Source organism: Cynocephalus volans, chromosome 1 (assembly GCF_027409185.1).
Source record: "Cynocephalus volans isolate mCynVol1 chromosome 1, mCynVol1.pri, whole genome shotgun sequence".
Classification (NCBI taxonomy): Eukaryota; Metazoa; Chordata; class Mammalia; order Dermoptera; family Cynocephalidae; genus Cynocephalus; species Cynocephalus volans.
In genome coordinates this window covers 136558089-136579492 of record NC_084460.1, presented here as the reverse complement: position 1 = coordinate 136579492, position 21404 = coordinate 136558089, and the positions used below count along the sequence as shown (strand labels likewise).

At 35.9% G+C, this 21404-nt stretch overlaps 1 protein-coding gene across 4 annotated transcripts in view; it reads left to right on the top strand.

The window, feature by feature from the left end:
• BBX (BBX high mobility group box domain containing) overlaps positions 1-21404 on the top strand; it is a 278279-nt gene that overhangs the window by 164773 nt on the left and 92102 nt on the right. For all 4 annotated transcript variants that reach the window (XM_063098074.1, XM_063098086.1, XM_063098080.1 and 1 more), the window contains 2 exons: positions 11322-11492; positions 16351-16593. In XM_063098074.1, the coding sequence (XP_062954144.1) occupies positions 11331-11492; positions 16351-16593 (405 nt within the window). In that variant the 5' untranslated portion in view covers positions 11322-11330. The remainder of the gene's footprint in view (positions 1-11321; positions 11493-16350; positions 16594-21404) is intronic.

Sequence of the window (21404 nt, the reverse complement as noted above, 5' to 3'; positions counted from 1 at the left end):
GCTTTGAGAGAAAAATGGAAGGAACATTTCAGGTCTTATTAAAACTTCTAGCTATTTATGTTCTCACTTCAGTATTTTTTAAAAAGGAATAAAGGTAAGCAAATATACAAATAAGAACTGGTTTTTGTTGTTAATTCTGTGAAGAGTCTTTTGTAAACAAATGCCATAAATTTAATAAATTTAGTAAATAAAAAAGCATGCTTTTAGTTCTTGGCCCTGCGGTGAGAGCACATTCAGTCCAAACACCTAAAATTATATGCCATTTTAAAATATATAAAGGAATTGTTAATATTCTGAAGAGGACACTGTTATGACTCTGAATCATCAAGTAAGCACTTACATTTTGTATTATATGTATTAAATCAGGAAACTGGAATATATTTAAGAAAAAAATTTCACCAAATATGAAATGAATATAAAAGAGATGTTATTCTGCTTAACTCGAGTTACACAGAAAATATAAATGAGTCAGCACCCTATGCATTCTAACTAATTTCCTTGGCAAATGTGCAAGCTGATATAAAATCATTAAATTTTTGCATTTTTCAAGCACTGTTTATTAAATACTTATTGTATTCAAGGTAGTATTCTAAGCATTTGGGAATATAAAGAGAAGCAATACCCTATCTTCATGTAATTTGTAGTCTAGTAATTAATGAGTTAATTCTAATGTGCCAAAGTGTAAGGCATGTGGACACTGCAGAAACTGGACAAGCTACTTCAATAAATACCATACTACTGAAAATAAGAGATACCAATTCTTTTTTACTTTTGAGATAAATAAATGTTTTTGCTCTGTAACCATTAAGACTCAGAAGTTTTGTTTTATAGAGTGAACTAAATTTAACTGTCACTTAAATTACGTGCCATTTTTTCAGAGTGAAGAATGTTAGCTTTGGAAAAGGAGATTACAAATGTTGATATCGTAGATTGTTGACTCTTAACTGAACCATTGTTTCTAGGTGTTTGTTTTATTTTTAAATCATAATTAGAAATCAGTATAATGGAAAGCATCCAGACAACTTTATTTTTAAACTTCAAAAACAACTAGATGAAAAAGAAAAATGATTCTTTTAAACTTAGACCATTTTAGATGAAATTTAATAGATTTGCTTTTTTTCAAACTATGTGTGATCACTCTTAAAATTCAAAGGGCTATATATGTAAACTGGAGAACAGAATGTTAAATAGTCTGTGTTCAGTGATGGGTATAGAAGAAAAGGGAATGGATAATTATTTCTTTTGTGAGGTTGAAATTATTCATTAGACTTGTTCTTTCTCTCATCACATCTGCATAAAAACTATTTCCAAACAGAAAAATCACCAGTATTTTAGTTTGGTAGTTTGGGTATGGTATTTGAGTGGAATGCGAAGAATTTCTGAAATGGAGGGTGTGATGAGGAGGGATTAGGAAAGAAGCAGTGGCAAATGAGGAGAAAGAATAAGAGCGACAGGAATAGATGGCAGCGAAGAGGCCTAGAACACATTGATTCAGCAAGTGTGCCCAGTTCTGTGTCAGGTTCTGGAAATCCATGGTGAACTTGACGTAGCCCCTGTTCTCTGTCACTGTCAAATGTGATACAGTGTGGTCTGTTAAGTTCAGGGTGCTGTGCAGACATCTCTCTCAGATTAGAAAGGAGCAGCAGAGGCTTGAGGTGAGATCCCAAGCCCAGCACTGAAGCAGGGATGAGAGTTCCACCAGAAGGAAGCAGTAGCGCAGAATCCAGGAGGCAGGAGTGGTGGCAAGCTCTGTGTGGCAGTATGTGGCTTAATATGGGCAGAGCTTCGAGAGTGAGAATGGAACAAAGCAAGTCCGGTCATAAAAGTGAGCAGGGACTAGGTTAGGAAGAGTCTTGTATGTTATGTGAAGGAAGGAGTGTGGACTTTTCCTCAGCACATTGAGAGACTATTAAAGAGAGTTCGTACGGGGGAAGGGCATGAGCAGATAACTGTAGTGTGGAGAACTGAAGTCAGCTAAGAGTAAGAACTGAAGTCAGATAAAAAGAGTCCAGGCTGCTGAACCAGCCTGGTGGGGATGGAGGGGAGTGGACCACATATGAGGCAGAAGGGACAGGTCTTAGTGAGAGATTGTATGTTGAGACAAGAAGTTGACTGCCATGATTTGAGTTGATGGAGAGAAAGTAGAAAAGATACATGCTTTCCGGATGTTTATGTGAAGGGAAAGAATGTCTAGTTCTTATTCACCGGGCCCTGGCATTACTCCCCAGGAATCTGGTGGAAGCAGAGGCCTGGCCCAGACAAGGTATTTTCTCTGAGAGACTAGAAATCAAAGATGTATGAATCATAGTGAGGTAGAGAAGCCAGAGCCTGTGGCAAGGTTGGAACAAGTTATGAGTGCTTTCTAGGAAATTAATCCTGAGGTTTAGAACCAAGAAGATTAGGGACCAAGTCAGTTAGTGAAGTACAAGGTGGGAGAAGTGAACAGATGATCATACCATGCCAGTTCTTTGGTGCTACCTGTATGCCTTGGGGTTAGGCTGTCTCCTGGCTTTATGGTGCAGTTTGTACAAAGAAAGAGGACTAGCTAAAGTAGCAGAGGCATTCAGAGAGGGTTTTAGACTTAAGATTGTATATAGATTAAAGGAAGAAGGTATTAGTGTAGAAGGAATTGTTGACAGTTCATCAAAGAAACTAAAAGACTAATGGCTTAGGATAGCAGGAAGGAAGATTAAAAGCACAGATTGGGAGTGAGGGAAGGAGTTGACCTAAAATCTCTGCCTTTGAGAGAAGAGAGAAGAAGAAAAGAAACAAGTTTTGAAGTTGGTAGGCAAGATGGGATTTTGGGAGGTTTGAGGAGGGTTAACACCTTCCTGGTAACTAGGAGACAAAGGCATTTTCTTGGAATGACTAGGATTGTGATAAAAGGGACAGTATGGAAAAGTGATTGAAAGCTGGGGCTCTGGGGACAGATGACCTTGGTATGGATCCTGGCTCCACCACGTGCTGGCAGAGTAGCCTTGGGTATGTTGTTTAAGCTTTGTCATTCTTAGTTGCTTCATGTTTAAAATGTGATCATTATAGTACCTTTCTCCAAGAATTGTATTAAGAATTAAAGAAATTAAATCATGAGAAGTGTTTAGCATGTAAGCAAATGTTCAATAAAGTTTGTTATTATTTTGAAGCAATATTGTATAATGGTCAGAAACCAGATCTCCTGAATTCAAATACTGTCTCCACCAATTAAGTGCTAGTGGTGTGATTTATAAACATAATTTATAGCAAAGTGATCAATAAATACATATCCAAGTGCATTGGCAATAAATGAGGATACTCTGTGAGCTTGTCTTCTTATGCTTCTGCTTCTTGCCAGTGTGATAATTATTACCCATGTGACAAATGCATATAAGAAAACCCTTTGTTAATTTATAAACTAAAAGAGGCAAAATAGGTTATCTGTGCCTCAGTTTCCTTATCCATAAAAAGGGGATAATAATAGTGCCTTTCTCTCAGACTTGTTGTAAGTTAAAAGTTAGTAACTATAAGCTCTTAGCTTCTAGCACATAGGAAGCATTATATATATCTAGCTATCATTATCATCATCATTATTATCCTCACTCATCCTCATCAGTAGGATTTAGGAGGAACTGAGAATTTATCATGGGCGCTATGGGATTGGATATGTGACTGAATAAGTCAAATAAAAAGGATTGCCAGTGAGCACTGAAGACCAACCTGAGACTGAAGACTTTGGTAGTAGTGTCAAACCACAGGAGCAGCCAGAAACCTGGGGATAGGCCTAGAGAAGAAAAATGGTTGGATCCATTTAGAGTTGGGGTTTGTTAGTGGACCAGTTGTAAAGGAAAAAGAGTGTCAGTGAGCTGAAGGTACTATGGTACTGTATTTTAAAGGAATAGTAAAAGTCATTGACAGATAACCAGAGAAGAAAATAAAGCTACTGGAATATATTTTTAGACGAGTATTGACAGCTGTTTGGAAATGATTTTGATTTTGTTATATTTATTACATTGCTTTGTCAATTTGCTTGCTTCTTTTCTCTCCCCCTCCCGAACAATCTTTCCTGGTTTATGATTTTTCTTTCTCTGCATATTTCCTTTTCAAACCTTACATCTCTTCTGCCTTCTAGCAAAACAACATAAAGAATAGAATAATAAGAAAGCAGAGAGGTATTGTTTCTATGTTCAATTTTCCACATACTCAGCGAGAACCTACTCCCTGTCTAGCACAGAGATCTTTGCTCTGACAGATTCAAAAAAAGCATCAGCATGTTCATTACTCTCAGGGTCTCTGTGGGAGGAATTTCTATGAAATTTTTATATATACAATATACAGGAAAAATGCTAATTCTCTTGCAGTTAAGTGTCAAAAATATAGCACAGCCATTAAGTGTTGTAGGTGGTCAAAAAAGGTGGTGCTCAAGATGGAAAGAGACATGGGCTGGATAATATACGGCTCTTTAGAAATGGATGTTCAGAGAAAGTAAAATGGGAGTGTGGGGTGCCATGTGCAGGCCTGGGAGAAAGGACAGTACAGAAGCATGTGGCAGGCGTGGAGAATAGGGCAGGCATCAGCCCCGCAGGAGAGCAGAGGCAGAAGGTAAATTGAATGGGAGATAAGGCTTGACCCTTAACTCCCACAGTGCATAGCTCACCAGGTAATCAACAAATGTGTTCAACTGCATTGAGAATAAAGGAGCAGGAGATGCCTGTGAACTTATCATGTTCTTCGGCTTCTTTTCAATGTGATAATTATGTCCAAACCATGTAATAAATGCATATAATAAAAACCTTTGTTAATTTATAAACTAAAAGAGGCAAACACTTCTTTTTTTTGCCAGGCCCATTGAAGAATAGGAATTTGGTAACTTTCTGATTAAGAATATAAATACCTTTATAAAATTATACGAAAACAGAAGGTTGTATTGTGGGGAGACGGGGAGCACATGTCCTAGCCTGTTACTGAAATTTTCTATGTAAATAGCTTTTCCTCCCTAAGCCACTTCTCAGTGCCTTATCTCTTTCAAGGTAATTGTCTCTATCTGTAGCTTAGAGCAACATTCCATTTTGAGAACCATGTTCAGCTGTCCCAAGGCTGTGTCATGGACTGCATGTATTAAGAGATCTTAAAAATATGTATTTCTTCTCAAGGTAAGGGCAGAAGGACCAGAACTGCCAGTACAGCTAAGTCCTTTTTTGGATAGTGTGTACCTTGTTTTATATTCATGAAGAGCATATTGATAACATCTTGAAAGAGTTAAAGTTTCATCTTGAAGAACTACTGCTTTTCAATAAGGAGCACATTTAAAGATACCGTTTTCATGAACAGTGACCGAATTGCTTCTAACATGACAGTATTGCTTTATTGGATGAGGTATTTTTCATTTAATCTATCCACAGGTTAGAATTGTCATTAGAATTACAATAAATAATAATGATTAGCATGTGTAGGGATTTCATTTTTGAAGAGTTTTAGAGTTAATCTATTTTAATTGTCAGTTGGAGTCATCACAGAGGTGTGCCTTCTTTTCTGCTGTGAATCCCTGAAGTTTCCCTTCCAGGCCCTCAGTGCTCCCTTTTGGTGTTTCCATGGCCCATAAGCTATTTGTTTTATGAAAAATGCTCAGAGTCAACAGATTGAAAGGCTTTATATTAGAGCTCCTTTTTCTAGAAAGGCATTTGAGCTCTTGAGTTAGGCTTCCTGATTCCTATACCAGCTCCTCCACTTGCTAACAGTAGGACCCTGAGCAGTTTACATAATCCTCAGTTTCTTCACCTGGGATTCATAGTAGTATCTGCCTCAGAGGGTTCTTGGGAGGATTAAATGAGGTAGTGAATGTCATGTATGTATCAATTAAATGTAGCAGTTAAATAAGTATTTAATAAATGTGTATTAGTATTGTTTTTAAAATTATTAGGAGGGTATCATTCTGGGAAGTTATATGTGGTTAAGTGTTAGATGAGGAAACTATAAGCTAATAAATACCTTTTTCAGGAACTACTGTGTGCTAGACTCAGGACTAGGCACTGGGACAGAAAAGGAAACCATGGCACCTGCCGTCTAGAAGGTCAAAACCTGTGGGGGCGGGGAGGGTAGACTAGTAAAACACTCATGATAAGTTCTTGACCTAACAAGGTCAAGTTTGACCAAAGCTCACAGGAAAGAGTGGTGGACTTTGACTTAGGGTTTTTACAGAAGGCTTTAGAGAGGAAGGAATATTTGACCTGGGCGTTGGAGGATAAGAACTTTGGCAGAAAATAGAATTTTAGGGTGAGAAGGAGAAAGTCTTCAAATGTTGGGGAGTTTTCTAGCTTTTGTGGCAGCAGGACTCCTTTGAAAGATTGAAAGCAGGTTGGTACAATTTGTGTGGAAGTACTGAAGCTACCACTTTGTCACAGTTTCTTCAGGCTGTAGACTCTGGAGAAAGCTGTGAAGCTTTGCATCTTAGTTGGACCCAAGAGAGGTCTTACTTGTGGTTAGAATGTGTGGTTGTATAATGGTGGTATTTCATTGGCCTCCCTTACCTTCCCCTGTTTCACTGGGTGAGAATTTCCATTACTAGGATTCAAATGGGATTTTATTGGACATTTAGGAGACAGTTTAAACTCTAAAATATAACTATGATACAGAGTTAAATTCATACTGTTTTAAAGACTAAAGTGTACTGATTGCCTAGGCTGTAAGACAAGATGATAGAAAAAGACTGAGAGGATCTTATTCACAAAATTTATGACTGTGCCAAGGCACTGTTTCTGACTGTATATCTCTCACACAAAGGAGAGGAAACTCTCCATCTTTTTTTTTCTTTTTTCGGTTTCTCAGGCTGGAGATTATATCATCTGGGAAGCATATGGCACACTTTTAAATGGGAGCACATCTGTGCTCTCCCTTTAACAGCATCTTAGTCTGAGTTTGAGCAAACAGATGCTGCTTGTGAATGCTTCTAAAAAGCTTGTGAGTAAAGGGGGGATTTACTAACATTGAGTTGAGAACCTTCTAGGCACCATGCTGGGTATTATATATGTGTTCTCACAGCTGAGCTATTATTATTCAGTTTTAACATGAGGAGGAAAGATCAGCCAGATTAATAACTTTCCAACAAGTAGTTAGTAGTACAGGCGGGATTCTAAATGAGGCCTGTCAAGCTCTAGTGTCCTTTATCTTTTCTTTTGTTAAATGTAGTGTTTGCTTTGTACTGTTTTTTTATGATCTTTCTTCTTTAAGTTTCTCATGGAATTTGACCTCAATAAAGGTCTTCATGAATGAGCTTGGTACTTTTGAAGAATATAGTATTTAAATGAAGTCACTTATCCTGGTATAGAAAGGAGGCACACATGGGTTACTTTGTTTTACAAGATAAATTCAGTATTTTGGATAGGAACCATCTTACCATTTGACAGTCTCAGCAGCAATAATTTTATTATATTGAGTCTTTCAAGTACAGAGTCCATTGATAGTTAAATAACCTAATTTCAATTATTCTAGAGTTGCAGTGCAGAATGGAAGAATGGCCCCTTTTGAATAATGTCCACCCATTGCTTCCTTTATTGCATATAGATTGTTAGCTTAACTTGTTCTTATTCAAGAACAAGGAGCCAAACTTTAGAATATGTGGGGTTTTTAGTGGCAAAATAATTATAAGATTAGTCCTGTATCACTGTCAAAAGTTAAAAATTTTTTCTTATTGTTGAAGATGAGTGATAGTGTCGTCTCTAAATTATGCTTTCTTTGCCCTTGTGTTTCCCACTTTTAAAATCCTTTCTTTCATTCTTATTTCTTGCTTTCTCACTACTTATTATAATAATCAGGAACATCATTTTTCCCAATATTTTTGCCTTTTTACTACGGTTTGAGAATATAACCATACGGTATAAAAAATAATTAGATAACTACAAATTAATAAAATGTCCAGTTTATAATTTGAGGTATTTCCTAGTCATTAGTTTAATTATACTTTTCATGATTATTTCGTCTGAGGTATACTATCTCCACTTCACTTGTACATTTGCTCATCTTTTGTCTGTGCTCGTACCTACCTTATTTTCCCCCCAGCCCAGGTAGCTGGTGATTCTCACATACCACATGCCACGTTGGTCTGCATGTCATAGTTATACACAGCTTTCAGTCCCCTTTTTTTCCCAGTCAGGAAAGACTATCTGAATTTAGGGAAATGAGAGAGATGGTGGTTAATTTCAGAGCCATCCTAGTAAATAAAAATAGTGGGTCATCGCTACAGTTTAGCACAGGGATTCATATGGTTGCTTGTGACAATCCTTACAAATAACTGATCTTGATGTTCTGGTGTGCAATGATGTTTCTGAGCATATTACGATAAAGTCTTGGACCGTCAGGAAAAAGGCCTAGCAATTGAGGTAGGATGTACCCAAATAATTATAGTTCAGGAGAAAATGTAATAAGTGTCATTAGTAATACAAAGTCTTTCTAGTGTATTTCTTGGTAAGGACAGATTAATTTCTGTATTAGAAAGTGGCCTGTGGGCTACATGGAAAGAATTGGGGCAGGACAGGTGTTGGAGGATAGAAGGATGAATGTGATTATTTTGAACCCAAAAGTCACATATATCTCCCATTAATTTGATTCCTGAGATTCTGTTTTCTCTTTAAATACTGAAATTATATGTATATGCACAAAGGCACATTTATACTTGTATATATCTGTGTCTATATATCTATATAAACACATTCACACATAATTAAATAGAATAATTTAATTAAAAATTCTTGGGCCTAAAGATATATTTTTCTGTAGTCACTAGCAATCATTTTACCCTCTCTACTTAATAAAAGCTGCCTGACTTAGAGTTTTCCATTGATTTCTTTTACTATTTAAAAAATGTGTTATCTCATAAAATATTGGGCCCCCAGTATGGTTAATTACCACTCAAGCAGCTCATCCTGAAGTGATTAATAAGCCACAAAAATAACCATTTCCTCTTCTCTCTTTCCTCTTCTCTCTGTATAGCATTGGTATTTTTGGAAATTGGGTTGCCTGTGCCAAGTTTTATTTGTAGATAGAGTGGGAATTGTTAAATGGTCTATAGATTCACAAGTAATCTTTGTTTCTTTATTAAGAGAACACCGGATAACTAATTCCACTTAGAGTTTTCAATAATTCCTTGTATTCTTGAAGCAGCCACACAAGTCATGTAATTACTTTAGATATATAGCAAAAGTTTCTTGCTCAGAAAGCCATAGGAACATATTTTTCTTTTTTTCTCTCTCCTTTTTTCTGTCTTATTTTTCTTTCTTTTTTTTTCTTGGCTGTGCATGCCTTTCAATAAGTTAATAAGGATTTTTATCAAAATGAAGATTTTTTTTAAAAGTTATTTTATTAAAATGAGGATTTTTACTACAGCACAAGAAATAATCTGAATGTCCATAAATAGTGCACTGATTGAATAAATTTATATATTCATATTTTGGAATATTATGTAGCTATTAAAAAATGAGAACAGTTAAGGTGTATTGACCTAGAGAGAAGAGCATGGTATATGCAATCTAAAAATTTTAAATGACTCAATGCTGGTACATGCCAGCTGTCCATACTTCACCCCTCCACCTCAATGTTTTTTTAAAGGCTGTGTTCACTGATATATATTTGTATATGAAAAAGGTATAGAATGACATAGTCTCTAAGGATACTGAAGTTGATCAAAGGACAGGTAAACAGCGGGAGATGATTATTAGCAGAAGGGAATCCAGAAATAGACTCATATACATGTAATTTAGTACAGGATAAAAGTGTCATTCCAAGGGAATGGTGGAAATCTGGATTATTTAATAAATGGTGTTGGAACAGTTGGCTAACTATTTGAAAAAAAGAATAAGCTAGATCATTCTTCTTTTATCTAAACAAATTCCAGATTGATCAAAATTTAAATGTTTTAGATAAAGTCACACAAGTTCTAGGAGAAACATTAATGAATATTTTTTTATTTGGAAATGAGGAAGACCTATCTAAGCATGACCCAAAATCCAAAAATAATTAAGGAAGACAGATAAATTTGCCTATTCTATATTGTTTTGAAAGCTTGAGAACTGGTTGAATATTGATACTGTATGTTCATGGACCCCAATTTCAGTTTTAATATAGCATTAAAAGTTTAATGGTATCATTTTGCAGACACTGGAACAATGCAAACATACTGAGCAAAAAGCCACTATCTGATGATTTCAGCAACCACACGTTATATTTATAATCTTCAACATTCATGAACCATTTAAATTGATGACAATTAAATTGGTTTTTTTGCATGAGTATGTTGAAATGATAGTTTGTATATTAATGTTATTTCGAATGAATGTGAATGAATGATAAATAAATCAGAAAAAAAGTTGTAAGAAAGCATATAAACTGATATGCAGTTACCTCTGGACTGTGGGGCTGGTCGTGATGAAGAGGACAAACCTTATTTTATGCTGTTTTCACCTATGTAATATAAGTATGTGTTGCTTTTATCATTGAGAATAACTTTTTTTTTTTTTTTTAAGTCACTGAAAAGTAATTGAGACTCTTCGGCTTCTAAAAGATATTGCCACGTTCATAGCCTGGCTATTTCTTAGCTATTTCATACAATCACACATTTAAAAAAGCCAAAAAAACCAAAAAACCTAGGGAGCAAAACTTTTTTACTGGGTTGCTATGCATGTATAATAGAGAGACACAAAGGTATTTTTGTTTTGTTTTGTCACAGATGGGCACAGAGGGTGCTCATCCTGCCTAGGGACCTATAGTGTGTTCATGCAGTGAGTACCTGGAGGCAGTACACAGATAATTTTTGAAAAATGTGTGTCATCTTATGAAACAGTTTTATTTCAAATCCAAAACATTTGATTCTTATTAATTACCCATTTAATAATATTATAAGGACAGCTTTATCATGTTGCAGAATGCAAAATATATGTAAATTGTTACAGCAAAATAGGAGCCATCAGAGAACACCTGGAGAGCCACCTCTGTGAGTGCCACTGCTCCCTTGGGAGGCAACTTTCATGTTTCTTTGGTAGAAAACTGAGAAACAGTATTCTGAGTGAATATGAACAAGTGAAGGTAACAGGTAATCATCCTAAAGCTTATTTGGGTTTTAAATTCTGAAGTTATGGAGTGGAAGGAAGTAGATTTCACAAAAGGCAAATTTTATTAGCTCAGTTTAGCCCACTAAAATGAATGTTTGATTATGTACTTAGGATTCTCACTGAGTTCAGTAAATGCCTGAGCTTGTAGATAGTTTAGTCATTAAAATTATAATCCAATTAAAGCTAAGGGAGCTAAATAAACTAATTTTAATCAAATTTACTTTAATTTCTCTCTCTCTCTCACTACAGGTCACAGTAATGAAAGGCAGTAACAGAAATAAAGATCATTCAACAGAAGGAGAAGGGGCTGGTAAACGACCAAAACGAAAGTGTCTGCAGTGGCATCCATTGCTAGCAAAGAAACTTCTTGACTTTTCAGAAGAGGAGGAAGAGGAAGACGAAGAGGAGGACATTGATAAGGTAAGCCCTCCATTTACTATAGAAGTTTCAAACTTATTTGAGCATTCAGTAGTATTCTAGAAACTACAGTGTGTGTGGTGTAAAAGATGTTTCTTAAAGTCCGTATAACTTGAATCCTATTTAACTACTTAATTTACATTTTTATTCCATTTGTTGATTGCCTTTAAAAGTATGTGTACTTTCCAATAGTTTACATTGAAACAGATCCTTCTTAAATAGTATTTCTATCAATTAATGATTTGCAGGTAATATTCAAACACAGTGAGATGGGGGAGTATTCATAAAATTTGATGTGCTCACCTGGCACCCTTCTGTGGCCTTCATAGCTTCTGCCTGCACTCGCCCCACCAAGCCTCTGGTCACTCACTCTTCCAAGTCCCCTTCTCTGGCTTCATACCTGAACAACTAGCTCTTGTTTAGAAAGCCACACAACCATGTGGGTGACTTTAGAAAGTCACACTTTCCTCCTGGTCTTGCATAACTAGCTCCTCGACATCATCATTCAGGTCTTAGCACAAGGACCACTTCGCCAACAAGACGGGACCTTACCGTGCTTCTCCCACCCAGCTCATTCCAAGTCAGAGGGTTTCCTTTATAGCACTTATTGCTATTTGCCATGTGTTTAGCTGTGTACTTGTTTATGTGTGTCTCAGATCAGAATAGCAGCTCAATAAGAGCAGGGGCTTGTCTCTTTTGTCTTCCTATTTCCCCAGAACTGAGAATGGTACAGTACACATAGTAGGTATTGCATACATACATGCTCAATGGAAGAATAAACGAGAACACATTTTGTGCCACTACAAACTTTATAAACATATGTTTTTAATATTTTTTAGGACTTCAACATCCAGTCAGCCTTTTTTCCTTGGCTTTGGTCAGCTCCCTCTTCCACTCATCTCAGCAGGAATAATAAACATTTTCCCTGTTTCTTAGACATAGTCTCTGCATAGCCCCTACGGTCTCTCTTACTGGTGACTTTTTCTCCTCTTTCACAGAGAAAATAGAGGCAACCAGAAATGACCCTTTCAGCTTCCTCTGCACACCACTGCACTTGTCTCACCCCTTGTTCATCTTTTCCTTTTCTGTTTCAGAAAAATAAATTTTATTTCTCCTATGTGAGAAATTGCCAAGTTTATAATTAATTTAATTTTCCTGACACAGTTGCACCTGTTGGTCATTTGGTCCTTGAAGCCAGCTCCTATTTCCATGACGGCACTCACTCCTATTTCTATTCCTAGTTTTTTTCATTTGGTGCCCCTGCATTATTCTTCCCCCAAATGTTGTTGTTCTCTGGGCCTCTAATCTTAATTTCTATCTCCACCCTGGACTTTTCTTCTCAACTCTGGCCTCTTATTTCTGACTATTTACTTGGCAATCCACTTAGATATTAACTAGGAATCTTAGTTTGAATGCATTCAAAACTAAGCTTTTGCTTTTCTCCTTCAAACCTTCTCCTGTATCTTCCCTTTCTCAGTAAATGGCAATTGCAACATTCCAGTTTGTCAGAGCTGAAATTGTGTAGTTCAAACTTAACTTCTTTATTTTGCTCAAACCTCACATTCATCCATCAGTCCATCAGCAGATCTCCTCAGCTATAGCTTCTAAATATATTCTTGATTTGACCCCTTCTTAACAATTCCCTACTGCCACCTTGATCCAAGCCACCACCATTTTTAGCACAGATTATTGTATTCTACCTCTGTCCCTGCTCCTGTTCTTGCCAAAAGCAGCCAGAAGGATACTTTAAAAATGTAAGGCCAGTCGTGCTGCTGCTCTGCTTCATGAGGGCAAGGACTTCGTGTGCTCATTGCTCTGTCTGCAGCAACTAGAACAGTGCCTGGCCCTTAGCGGGCGCCCAGTAAATGTTTAGTGAGTGAAAGATTAAAGTCATTTAATCCTGTTCTGTTTTCACACCATGGTCAGTGATCTCATCACGCTTCTTTATATTGGTTCCTCAGATCATTAGCTCACAGACTTGGGTAACCACATAGCATACCCCATAGCCACTTCAAATTCAGCCTGCCCAGCCCTGATCTTTCTGCTCCCCACCAGATCTAATTTCTCTCATTTGAGAAAAAATATTCTCTATTGTGTATGAAGAAACCTTGCCACCCAAGCTAGAAACACTCTTCCTTTTCCAACCTTCAAATCCCATTAAATACCAACCACTCTTTGTTCTGCCTCATAAATATTGTCTCTGTTTTCACTTCATCATTCCCACTACTACTGCCTGGATTTCAGCCCTTTCCCTTTTTTGCCTAGACAGCAGTAATAAATTTTTAACTGGGTTCTCTAGTTTTGGTTGCTCCTAGTTTTACTCTTAAAATGCATGTTCTATACTGTCGACAGGAGTTACCTCTTTTAAATGCAAATCTAACAATGTCTTTCCCCTGTTTAAGACCACTCATGGCTCTCCATTGCATCTAGCTGTAGGTGCTTGTGTTGATTTCTTACAAAGTGTTAATGGTCCTTGGTAAGAGAAAAATAAGTCAAGATAGTTTTTCATCTTCATTTTGTTATTTACTCATGTGTTTATTCACTTTTTGATTAATGAAATAATATAAACACTAGATAGTAGTTAAATTTTTTTTCTGATGTTCATACTTGGCAAAATAAAAAGCTGGCAATCTATGCCAAACCAAGCATTTTTTATTGGTCCATGTAATCCAGAACCACTGATTTATAGCATTAAATACATGCTTTTTAACATGGCAGAGCACATTCTTCACGAAGTGGCCCATACTTTCTACAACCTTATCTCCTGGAATCCTGTGCTAATTGTTTATATGCCAGTGCTATTGAACTGCATATTGATGTTTAAATACCTATTAAAGCTTTAATCCCTATTAGTTCCCCATGTCACTCCGTTGACTACCTGACACATTCAAATTCATCTTTCAAAATTTAGCTCAGACATCACCTTTTCTAGGGAGAATTTCTCATACTTCTGCCCATCCACTAGTGCTTCATTATCTTGCTGGTTCCTTGTTGCAGTCATCACACTGCCTTTTAATTCATTTGTTTATGAGTTTCTCCCCTCCCAAAACAGTGATCTCCTTTTTTACAGCTTTTAGCTTGAGTTTTATAATTTAGTAACTGAATCAAGTTACTCTTTTCTGAAGGGAAAATATAATTATTTCCTAAGCTTTTTACGTGATACATTTTTATTCCTAATTTTTCCTTAGCTTCTTAGTTTTAGAATGATAAATATCCCTTGAAAATACAAATCCTTGTTAACGGTTATATACATAAAGGAAAATAAATATGGAGACCTAACCCCCGATAATAATCTATAATGTATTTCCAAATTAGGGAACTGTGACTTTAAGATCTTTCTGTACTGTGTTTGAAGATAATTGATGGTGAATTAATTGCACTTGTAGTACCTACTTTAAAAGACTTTTTAAAAACACCAAATTGGAGTAAGCAATTGTTTTGTCCTAGAGTATCTGCCTGTAACAGTTGCCCAATAAACATTGCATGAAAGTACATGGTTGCTTTATAATTGTAATTCTCAAAGTGTGATCCTTAGACCAGCAGCATCAGCATCACCTGGAAACTTGTTAGAAATAAATTCTCAAGACCCACTCCAGACCTATGGTATCGGAAATTCTGGGAATGGGACCTAGCAATTTCTGTTTTAACATGACCTCCAGGGATTCTAATGCACACTCAAGTTTAAGAACTATGACCCTACTGCATAATGCAGGACTAATGACTTCCTTGATCCTTCTTGATTTTAACTGTAAAACAAGAAATTAAAGAAATAGCCTTAGTAAGAATCCTGGACTTCTGCTCATAGTGCATTGTTTCCAAGAACCATCATAGAGTCATGTTTTAGCTTTAGAAGATATTTTACAATCCTAATATGTTCTGAGATTCTGTGATCAGAGAGATATGCATTAAGAAATTTAATCTGGCAGCCATACACACAAAGTATTGTAGAGAAGATTAAAAGCAGGAAGACTAGGCCATGGGCCAAAATAGTACTAGGGCAGTGGCAATGAGAATTACACACATGGAATAGACAGATTCAGAGCTTTGTCCATTGAAGTCCATCCAAAGTCCTTGAAGACCTTGAATAAGGATTGAATGAAGTGCTTAGGAAAAGGGAGGATTCAAAGCTGATTTTGAAGGCTTAAGCCTAGGGGAGTTTATTTTTATCACCATAGCATTTCACTGGACAAGAAAGCTTGATATTTTCAAGCTTAAAAATTTAATATGTAATTCTTCTTTCAAATAATCATGTTAAATGTCTCTTTTGATTCTTTATAGTAGGAAGCTTCACTTGTGATGTGTGCAAAAACATTGAGTAGTCTGTATTAGCTCTTGTTATTTACTTTCGTGTTAAACATTTTCAATTATTAGCTGTAGAAAAGAACTTTCTAAAGAGGAAAAGGACAGGGCCAGTATTCATGTATTTTATGTGGATGTTGTTGTTAATCTTGAGACCCATAAACCACAAAATGGGTTTATTTATTCATTCAACAGTTGGTTAAGTACTGATGTTATACCAGACATTGAGCTAGGCACGGTGGTTTTAAAGGTAGATAAGAGAGCTTTTGTCCTCAAAGAGCTCCCTGTTTAGTAAGAGAGAAAAAAATGTAAGCAGTTATAACAATATATGCTGTAATAGAGACATGTACAGGTTGCTACAGAAACTAAGCAGAAGGATACCTCATAAGTTAGTTACCAACCACTAACAATGGTTGATGGTTTTTAAAAAACACTTTTCTCCAATTTTTAGGTTATCTGAATGGAATTAAGAAAAAATAAAGTTTGCAAACCAAGACTAATTGTCAAATCAAAATTGTCCAAGATGTGTTAAACATCTGGCTTTTGTTTTCGTTGGTAATAGGTTCAACTTCTTGGGGCTGATGGCCTAGAGCAAGATGTTGGTGAGACTGAAGATGATGAATCACCAGAACAGCGAGCCCGGAGACCAATGAATGCATTTCTTTTATTTTGCAAACGCCATCGCTCCCTTGTACGTCAGGAACACCCCAGGCTTGATAACCGAGGTGCTACCAAGATACTAGCTGATTGGTGGGCTGTTCTTGATCCAAAGGAAAAGCAGAAATACACAGACATGGCCAAGGAGGTAGGTTATGATGATGAGGTTTTATGGTGGCTATGAGCAACTAGTCCCAAAACTCCAAGTCAGCAAATAGGGAGCACCTGTTGAAGGTCTAGCAACAAGTAGGTAATCCTGAATCAGGTGTTCAGTGAAAACACAAGAGCTTTCTTTGTTCTTGTGCCTGTGTTCCAAGTCTACATTGGAAATGCTGGTGGAGGTGCCAAGAGCAATTCATTACCAAGAAGGTTTTTCTCATTTTCTGTAACCCCACTGATTGATATAAGGGATTGATTTATTATGAATAGTTAGTTTATTGTGAATGGTTTACGATGAATGGTGACTTATTTATTATGAATGGTTTTTTGTTTTGTTTTGTTTTTTCTTTTAAGTTTCTAGGAATTCAGCTTCTGCTGTCAGAGAATACCAATGGTAAAAGTGAGCTTTAGGTTCCTCTAGTTGTATCATGGGAAAGAGTCTTGATCTAATTCTGATGCTAAATAGCTTTGTGAACATATATGTAGAAGTCAATCTCTGGGCTTCGCCTTCTTTTTCTTATTTTTTTAATGTTTTTAGAATCAGGAAATTGGATAAAGATTTGTACTCCTTCCAGCTCTAACAATTTTTGGTTTTGTAATAAACACAGTTATCTAGAGATATGCTTTGACTTGTTTCTGTTCTGTAGATAGTGCAGCATGAATATTTAAAACCAATAAATGAATGAATGGCACTGGAACAGGATGTACTATGATGTGTGCATGCTTGTAAACACTGTAGGCAGTAGTTGTTGAGAAGCATTTCCATGCTGAAAGGCCGTTCAGAGAGGCGGGACATTAATCAATTCCAAAATGATAGCAGGTACTAAATTTCTTCAAAAAATGTAGACTGATTCTGTTTCTAAATTAATCTGGAATAAATGTGATATCATTCCACATTTAAATGTATTATGAATGGATTTAGCCCCAAATAAGGGATAAGCAAAACAATATCATTGTGGTTAAATTCAAAAGGAATAATCCTTACAGTATTTCTTCAGTATTGTAAGTTGCAGAAATCTTGACTCATGAAAACTCCTGCCACCCAAATATTTGGCTAAGTTTTGTGAAAAAATTAACCAGCAGTGTACCAAAGACAAGAGTTTCAAGACATTTTATTAGGCATCTCAGTATGAAGAAAAATACTTTCAATTGCTATGGTTTTATTGAGTTTAATAAGCTAACATGCAACATAAAAATTTCTTATGAAATGTTCAGGGAAATTTGAATCCAGAGTAAATGAGTAGCATAGTTGCTATATAATGAAAGATCACACAAGGCTGCAGGAATTGACTGTTGTTACAGACAGGATTTTACTATGTAGGGAATCTAGAAAATTTAAATCAATTGCAGTAACCTGCATTATTTTGAATGTTTCAGCAGATTGCCACTAGCATAGCAGTAATTAACAGTAAAACTTTCCCATTAAATAGACTTACCTCTTTTCCTAGTCATGCTTATATGGTAAGATAAACAATTATCTGAAACCTCATAGGGGACTGTGTAAGCTTCCTATAATTAAACATTTGAGTTTGTTTTGGTGTTGCTGTTTTTTGGATAACATGCAGCCTGTTCCCAGTATATTGTTTGCCTTTTCTTAAATACTGCTAATTTACAAACCCAATAGGTGGCCACTTGTAAGAGGAGGAATTTCTTTCATACAGGAAATCCCTTACTAATTACTTAATTAGGTTCACAATATTTACCATTGTGGTGCTATAATGAAATCTGTTAAGGTGGCCCCCTGCAATCTACTAAAAGTGGAGACCATAACTGGATGTTCTGCATTACAACTTGCCTTGTTTATAGTTGCTCTTAGGAAATGTTGCCTTGTTTCTACTGTAAAGTGTACAAGATACAGCTCCTTTCAAAATTATTACGCAATAGGTTTCTATTCATAAGTGATTTTTACTTGTTTCAACTTATTTACTAAATGGTTTTGAAATTACATTTAAGTGCATGTAATTGTGCTGGTGCTCTTTGTGTTAATATCGCAGCCTTAATTGGAATGTCAGTTCAGTCAACAAGTACTTATTAAGTGGCTTACCAGGTTTTGTGGTGGTTGCTAGTGAGACAAGGCCAGTGATTAGTATGGTCTTTGTTCCTCAAGTCTTCCCCCCCCCCGCATTTTAAAAACTCTGTTTTAGATGTGTAAACCTTTAATTTTAAAGCCCAAATTTTTAATGTTCTCTTATCAGGCACAAGACATATACTTTCACAGTATAGTGTGTGTGAATGGTGAATGCTTTTCACCAATATCTATCCTGCTGTAATTTGAGTAAGAAATTATTTTTTCCTTTTTCTTTTTGTTTCTAAAAGAAGCATATTTAATAAACAGGAATGAGTAATAATACAATTTTGGAGAGGTTCCTGTTAGATTACAAAAATTTCCTCCCACTCTTTCTTTGTTCCTGATGATCTTATATAAGTGGATCTGGTTAAGACAAAGCAACTGTTCTGGGATTTGTTTTCAGTTTCTTGAATTATTGCCCATTACTAATTTATATTGTTGGGAAAAAACATGGTTGAATGAGAGGTTCATGCATCCCTTGATGAATCTTATTAGAGCAGTAATTTGTTATAAGTAATCTAAAAAATACTATCCTAAGGATATAACCTGGGTTGCTTTTTAAATTCAACAATGTGTGTGGTGGTGCAGTGTTGTGGATGTTCACAGGTACTAATTTTTGAATGTGTGGCTGCCTGTTAGGAGGCTCAGAAACAATTTTACCTTTCCTTTTAACATCTTTATGTATGTACTTTCATAAATATAGGAGTACGAATCTCCACATGTTTGCCTAGGATATGGCTGGAACCTTCCATTTGTCACTTAAACTAATGATCATGATTAATGAATGGACAATAAATTTAGAGGATTACACATCTTGATCTTCAGCTAGAACAGAGGTAATGCAAAGAGGAGGGGAGGATCTAGAAAGTTAAGACCATTTGAGTGGCTTTTATGATACCCCCCTCTTTTTCTTTAAGATCAAAGACATGAGGCAGAAGAATGCATGCATCTTTGACTGATTTGTTCATTCCCTGCTTGGTGTTTTAAGTAAGCACAAACGTGTAAATTCAGTTGTGATTATCTCCATGTTCAGAGTAGAAATAAGGCTCTTGAGTTAGTATCTTAAACACAATGGAGCTGGGATACTCTTTTCTGTTTGTCTCTAGTGCTCTTTTAATATATATTTATGTCCTACCCATTTTAGATGCCTGAGAGATAAGTAGATTTGGGTAAGTTTGGCAAAAATGCTGACAATAAAATGTTATGAATCTTACAGAAAGATTACAGAAAGAATCTTACAGAAAGAGTCTGCTTGTTCTGGAGAGAGGGATAAGTGGGAGTAGATCAGAAATGGCTTTATAGAATAGATAGAATTTGGCCTGGGCTTTGGTACAGGATTCAGAGAGAAAGACAAATATAAGACCATGTGTGGGAAAGTGAGACCAATTTCAGGAGTTCGTTTTACCTGGAGCCTAGGTTATGTAGGAGAATAACAGGAAATAGTGATGTAAGGGTAAATAAGGCAAAAGTCATGAGAGACAGGCTAAAAAGTTTGGAGGTTCCGTTGCATGCCAGTAAAACAGCTATGGAATTATATGCAATAAAATACAACTTTTAAGGTAAACTATTTGTTTTTGTGAACTACCTTGTTTTTTGTAAATGTTGGTTGCTATCAATACTCTGGGAAAGATTATCATTACCACAAAACTCCATGGAGTTTTTAATTGATTTGTTCTTCAAGACAAAATCTATTTTTACTTATTTGCAACTGGGATAATTTTTGTTAAGACCATTTATTTTCTTGTTTTGCTTTCATCTGACATGATTTCATCTGCAGAGAAGATATACTCGTTTTTTCACGTATTACAATCTGGAGAACTTTTATTAACTGTTATGTGTCATGCTTAACAGAATTTGTATTGTTGCAAGCATGCTGAAGCACTTTGCATACTGTTAAAATAGAGTGGTACCTCATTTATCCAGCATCCTAGAGATATATAGGTGCTATACATAAGTGATTCACTTTTTTATTTTATATATTCTAGAAATTTTATTTAAAATTTTGTTTATATTCTTCCTTATTTGAAGTATTCAGAACATCTTTTTAATTTTTTGGAAAAGTTCAACCCATTATTTCTAAACAAGAATTATCATCAGTGATTTGGTGAGACTTTTGTGAATAATTGAGTTATATATAAATTTTTTTGTTTTGTAGGTAATTCTCAACTACTTTGTTCTTTGGAATATTCTCTTTGCTTTTCCGTGGGTTTTTTCTTTTGGGTCCACCCTCAGCTATCAGTTAACATTTCTGTCGTCTGTCAGATACTTTTGGCTACCTCTCATCAAATGACTTCCTCTGTGTGGGGCTTTCTGAGTGTGGCTTAATTAGGGGCACCACCACTTTTGGGGGAAATGGGTAGAAAACCAAAGATTTAGGCTCCATGTTTCACAATGTTCCTAGTTTCTGAGACCTTTTCCATTCCTGTATTCCAGCTATCAGGACTTTCTTACTGTATTTAAAAAAAAAATTCAGGTGTTTATTTTTGAATAATAAAGTTTTGAATATTGCTTTGTCATATCCAGAGTTCTTTTATAAACATTTATCTTATTTAATCTTCAGAATAATCCCACAAGTTAGATATTATTTTCCAAAAGCTAAAGGGTAAGGACACTGAGGCCCAGAAAAGTTAAGTGACTTATACAAGGAAGCTCAGTTAGCAGTAGTAGAGCTGGGATTCTCGTACTTGACCTTCTCCTATCTCAGACCTTTTTGAATTTCTACATCCGTAAAA